The sequence below is a fragment of the Pundamilia nyererei genome, unplaced genomic scaffold, assembly GCF_000239375.1.
Source record: "Pundamilia nyererei isolate P.nyererei 1_Seehausen unplaced genomic scaffold, PunNye1.0 scaffold00057, whole genome shotgun sequence".
Taxonomy (NCBI): Eukaryota; Metazoa; Chordata; class Actinopteri; order Cichliformes; family Cichlidae; genus Pundamilia; species Pundamilia nyererei.
In genome coordinates this window covers 312,597-318,679 of record NW_005187458.1, presented here as the reverse complement: position 1 = coordinate 318,679, position 6,083 = coordinate 312,597, and the positions used below count along the sequence as shown (strand labels likewise).

Genomic DNA, 6,083 nt, shown 5'->3' with positions numbered 1-6,083 from the left:
ATGTCTGCATTTGTGAATAAAAATGTTTCCCAGTAACAAGACAGTCCTAATCACGAAGTCTAAATTGGGTTCTCAGCAAGCATCCCAAGTTTAATTACAGTTACCGTCAAATGTGGTAACTGAATTCCCCTCGGCTGTAGCCAGCTCCACGCATCAATTCAAAAGGAGTGGACTGAGAAAAACAAGTGATCCAACAAGTGAACCCTAACTCTAATTTTGAACATTTCATTAGCATTTTAATTCCTCTGTTTGTGCAATCTTTTCTTGATTTTTTAATTTTATTTATTTATGTATTTTTTCAGTGAAGCTGTCAGACTGCAGAGAAGCTTCAGACTGAATTTTGGCTGGATTTAATTCTGAGGTTAAAAGTTAAAGTTCAGCTGGAACTGTCATTTTCTCTGTCTTACACAGCCTTTGCGTCATTAGATCAGTAGATTCATTGACATGGAGATGTTGAATCAAGACCGCTTTATTTATTTTAAATCAGGCATACAAAAGGCTAAAAGGTGACAATAACAGGACAGAAAACACAGTAGGCCCTTTGTGTTGTTCCTGAGGTCACAGATTTAACATCTAGTTTGTTTTCTTTAATGAAAGTCACGAGATGGGTTCAGTATGGGAAAGATGAACTTTTATAGGCAAGCACATAGACCATGATTACTAGATCTGTTTCTTATGAAGTCAACAGACACTAAAGAATACATTTACCAAGATAATACATTCTTCTTCTTGTTTTTTTTCTTCTTCTTCTTCTTTTAATTATACAAGGTTAAAGATTCCATGAGTATGTGAACACCTGTAACCGTGTGATGACAATAATCATGCCACAGGAAGAAAGAGTGCACACTTTACTTTGAATTTGAGAGTTCAGATCACAGCTTTACAGAAGGTAAACATCTGAAGGAGCATGTGGAACAGATGTGCTCCCTCAGACAGCACATGACAGGACACAGCTGACAGCTGATTCTCCCACACTCAGGCATCCAATCAGAGCGTGACATAATAAATCAATAATCAAGAGTGATTGACTCTCATATTGATCATATCAGTGTGGAGCCCTCTTTCTTCAGCTCCACCTGCTTGCAGTGGAAAAACCATCTTGGTCAAACTCTTTATTTTGTAACATTTTTGTGGTCTTAAAACAGTATTTCTAAACGGGGATTGAACCACGAGCCTGTTTTCTCCTCCGTGCTTTGATGTGCTGACTGAAGACTCGTCCTGCTGTTCATTAAACAGCAGGAAGCCTGATCTTTCTTATAAGGATATAGGGATAAGCACTATATCTTTCTATTTAAGATATAGACAGATATATGTAAACATACATCTGTGTGTTTGATGTCCAGTGTTCATGATTATTCTGGTAAAACGCTGCAGGATTATAAAGAGGATATATTTCAAATAAAGAAATCACTTGTATTATAATCAGTCCAGAGCTTCCTGCTATTTAACCCTCCTCTCGGGGCTGCTGAGTTGTATTTGACTCTCTCGGTCAGATATTCATTAAAAACAGATTTTAGCCTCAGAATGAAGTCATACCATCGCTGACACAGATTGTTTGACAGATGTTTGACAGATTATGGGTCAATAACTTATCTTCTTCGGTTTCTGGGGGGAACTCAACTCGGACGGCACCTCTATGGAACTTCCGCCCTCCATTTGACGTGCGCATGCTCCGCCCTGCTGCTTCCTCTTTTACTGTGGCAGTGAGCGAGAGGCACCATGAAGGCGTCCGGCACAGTACGTAAACCCTAAATTTACACTTTTTCACTCTTCACTCGCGGCTTCTAACAGCACATTTAATAAAATAACGTCTAGTTTGAGGGGCTCGTGCAGAGCTATTTCCATAAAGTGCGACTTAAAGCGGCAATTTGAGTCTTTTCACCCCGGTGCGTTCGCGTCTACAACATGGCGTCAGCACCATGTGGACTGGGCTCATACTGAGGGCTGCAGTCGGAGAGAGTGCGAGCTCTCATGCCTTCACTGAGAAAATGAGCTCGGCTTGAGGTGTGGACAGCGGTCCAGCAGTAGCACTGATCATATTTAATCTGATTTAATTTCAGCGCAGCTTGATTTGCGCTAGTAGAAGCTAACGTTAGCAGCTAATGTGAGTTCATCTCTGACCCGAGCTATCGGCGTGCTTTTTAACCAGGCATAGTGAGCCGGTTTTTTAGTAGGAACTGTAGTTTTTAATCATTGTTTTATAAATATCTGGACTTTATAGAGCTTTTTTTTTATTTAAAGTCTTAAACTGTTTTTTTGTAGAGTCGCTGCTTTTTCAAAGCGAGTGCGGGCAGTGAATGAGTACCGTAAAAACTCCTCCAGCTCACAGCAGTTATTCTCCACTGTAGGCCAGAACTGGAGTTGATATAAAGTGTTCAGAAACAGACACAAAGGCTTGGCAGCACAAACTGAAACACGGACTCAACGAACTGCCTTTAATCCGTATAGAAAGCACTGAATGGAGCGGCTGCAGAACCTCTTTTTAAAAAAGCGCAATTTAAGGTTTTCTCCAGATACTCAGTAATTCAGTGGCAGGTGTGTGCACACCTGTGGTGGTGATAGAAATAGGAAATGCTAAGAAAGATTTCGGCTAATGATGACAACAAAAAAACCCCAACCTAACCCCGAGGAAGTATAAGATAAAAGGAAACAGTTATGGATTCTTGTTTTTAATAGAAAAACACACATTTTTAGAGGATTGTGTTATTTGTAGTTTAAAATATAATTGTTCAAAAAAGCTTTAAGATATCAATAAAACTGAAGTCATTTTAAAGTTTTGTTTTTGTTTTTTAGCCAAAATGCCACTACACACACCTCAGATCCATCAGTTTAATGATAATTTAATCATGTTTGAGTGTTTGCGGTAAGAAAATGAAACTGTGTTATTTTATTATTAGTTTGTTTTTGGTGATGTTTAAGTGAGCAATGTTATTTGTAGCTTGTGTGTCATTTGTGATGTCTCCGTACGCACCCAAACCCAAAGGTCACGCCGTTTTCGTGGCGTGATTTTGTCTGGCGTGCGAACAGGAACTTGGTCCTTGTCGCCTTTCTCTGCTGCTGTCGTGCCTCTGAAAGTGAATTCAGGGATCAACATGTCCTATTGTTGTCTCACTGTTGTTGTTTTGATCATTTTACCTACATGTGACGCATCTTCATTTTCTTCCCACAGCTTAGGGAGTATAAGGTCATTGGGCGTCTGCTGCCCTCGGCTAAGAACCCCGCCCCCCCTCTCTACCGGATGAGGATCTTCGCCCCGAACCACATCGTAGCCAAGTCTCGCTTCTGGTACTTTGTCTCTCAGCTGAGGAAGATGAAGAAGGCATCCGGAGAGATCGTCTACTGCGGCCTGGTGAGTCTCTGTTTAACGGTTTCTTTTTTCCTTGTTAGCGACTCTGACATCGTCTAATGGCTCGTCGTGTTTTCCGGTCAGGTCAACGAGAAGACGCCTCTGAAGGTGAAGAACTTCGGCATCTGGCTGCGCTACGACTCCCGCAGCGGCACCCACAACATGTACAGAGAGTACAGGGACCTCACCACATCTGGAGCCGTCACTCAGTGCTGTGAGTACTAACAGCGGGCCAACGAGGCGCCGTTAGAAACTGTTTTTAGAAATCAGACGAATTTACCTGGATCACGGTGAGAATGAGGTTTGGATCTGCTTGGTTTACGGTTAATCCCAAAAGTGGGGATTCTGTTTTTCACAGCAGCAAAATATTAAAGATGATTTCAGATTTTGACCTTTTGTCGTGTTTTCATTAGAAATGGGGAGCTGGCTTTGTGCTTTCCTGGCAGATATATTGATCTATATTGATTTTTGTCAGGAAAAAAGTTTGCTGATGAAAACTTGGAAATGTTTTCGCCAGTAAAATTAACGACGGTCAGCGTGCAGCCAGATTAAATTTTTCTGACTTGTTCTTCATTGTGAGGATTTCTCTGCTAAGGATGCGCCGATGGAAACCTCGGACAGTAAATCTGCAGAATCATTTCCGTTTTGTAGTTTCATGGCATCTGAGCGTGCTCCTGCAGTTTCTCCACGGTTTTAAGGACCTCCTGGCTCCAACGTCCAGCTGAGCTCGCACGAGCGCTCTGAAGCGCCTGTTCACTGGTTTTTGTTTGAGCTGCTAAACCCAGCTGTGTGTCAGCGCTGTGGTGTGTTTGGTCTGAGCTGACAGCTGGTGGTCAAACACCTGAGTGTGGACGTAACTCCTGCCTCTAAGGAGGTTTTAGGCTTAATGATGAATTAATGTCATCATCTGGATTATTTAACAGGATTAATTTAAACATCTAAAATTACTGAACTATTATTGTTCCATCACTGATGCCGTTTCCTCCAGCGTCTGATCAATGATCTCTAACGAGCAGGAAGGCGAGCATTTCGCTCACATCTGAATCTAAAAATTGAACCTTAGTAGAAACGACGAGCAGCAGGTGACGTCTGAGCGTTTTTAGGGTTTTAATTTTTATCTAAACCCTAAAAACCCTTAATTTTGCAGGGCGTGGAAGATTTTATCAACAGATGTCTGCACAGAGCGGCTGCTTCCTGTTTGTTAAGCTCTGCCTCCTAACCTCTCTTTCAGATCGTGACATGGGAGCTCGCCATCGTGCTCGTGCCCACTCAATCCAGATCATGAAGGTGCAGGTGATTGCCGCCAACAAGTGTCGCAGACCCGCCATCAAGCAGTTCCACGTAAGTCTTCCTCTCGCTGCCCTCCCTCATCAGGAGGCGGGACTCTCTCTGGGCTGCTGCCACCATTGTCAGCTCCAGCTTGAAAACCCGCCACACCAATGGCCAGATTCCTCTTCCAGGTTTCGAGTCTCCATCTTTAAACCTGGCGGTCATGAAGCTGGCGACAGACAACCGTTAGCGCCTTTGTTTGGCGCTTTAACGTCTGATCGTGTGACTTTTGTGTTTCCCTGCAGGACTCCAAGATCAGGTTCCCCCTGCCCCACCGGGTCCTGCGCCGCCAGCACAAACCCCGCTTCACCACCAAGAGACCAAACACCTTCTACTAAAAACAGCTGTATTTGTTTTTGTGCGGGAAATAATAAACGAATCGACCGAACAGCCGACGCCTCGTCTCTGTCTCCATCTTACTGTCACACAAACATCAAGCGCTGAGCTGCCGGCGCTCAGTCCTCACATCACATTAACCGTATTATGCCATTTGTATCATATTTGCTACATGAGTGTCTGAGAGCTCATCAACATGATCAATACTTGACATAATTTCAAAATGTTATGGACAAAACCTTTTTGGGGGTCTAAATTTCACATTCTTGTTAACAAAAAGTTGCCCAAAACACCCACTGTATCAACTGTGATGCAAAAAAATCTAACAAAATATATCTTAAACAACATGATATAGCAAAACAATTGTTATAAAGGTTATTAAACATATGAATTATAATATTTCTTTGATGGGTTGGATTGGATTACAGGGTTAAAGAATAAAAAATGAAGCACAGTTTGAACAGCAAAATTACCAATAAAGTCCTGTTAGTACACAGACCGTACTGTCCCATATTTATAGGGTAATTAAGTTTTTATTTTTATAAATTGATTCAGTGTGGTATGAATGGGGGAATGCATTTGCTAAATATTCTCCAAAGCTGTCTGGCGGGCTGGTTCTGGAGCCCGGGCCTTATGACGCCCCTGATTTAAAGAGCTGAACTTTGACCCACCCTCTCGTGTTTTTATTTTTTATTTTTACATGGCTTCAAACTTAACATAAATTTATATTCTGGAGCTAAAACTTTCATCAGATAAACTGAAGTTACTGTAAATAAAGGATGGTCTGCCTGGGTGTCAGAGGACCGTGAATCCAATTCTGATTTTAAACTTTTAGAGGTGTCTTACAAATGTAGAAAATGGGACTACTTCTTGTTTGATATTTTCTCAGATGATGAACTGAAGCGCTTTTATCCACCTTCTCTCTAAATCCACCAGACATGACATCACTGTGATGTTTGTGATGGTCACATTTTAGTTTTTGATGAATGTGATCAAACACCAATCAGCTGACAGTTTCTATTGGTCGAACCTTAAAGAGTGATGAAACTGCTGAGGCTGACGGGCAGCTTCA

The 6,083-nt window shown here is 42.0% G+C and overlaps 1 protein-coding gene across 1 annotated transcript; it reads left to right on the top strand.

The window, feature by feature from the left end:
- Positions 1–1,653: 1,653 nt before the first annotated feature.
- rpl18a (ribosomal protein L18a) lies at positions 1,654–5,070 on the top strand. The gene is made up of 5 exons (XM_005734146.1): positions 1,654–1,737; positions 3,170–3,349; positions 3,431–3,560; positions 4,578–4,687; positions 4,921–5,070. Exons 1-5 carry the CDS (start codon positions 1,720–1,722, stop codon positions 5,011–5,013), a joined length of 531 nt encoding a protein of 176 aa, XP_005734203.1. The 5' UTR covers positions 1,654–1,719; the 3' UTR covers positions 5,014–5,070.
- The last annotated feature ends 1,013 nt before the right edge of the window (positions 5,071–6,083 follow it).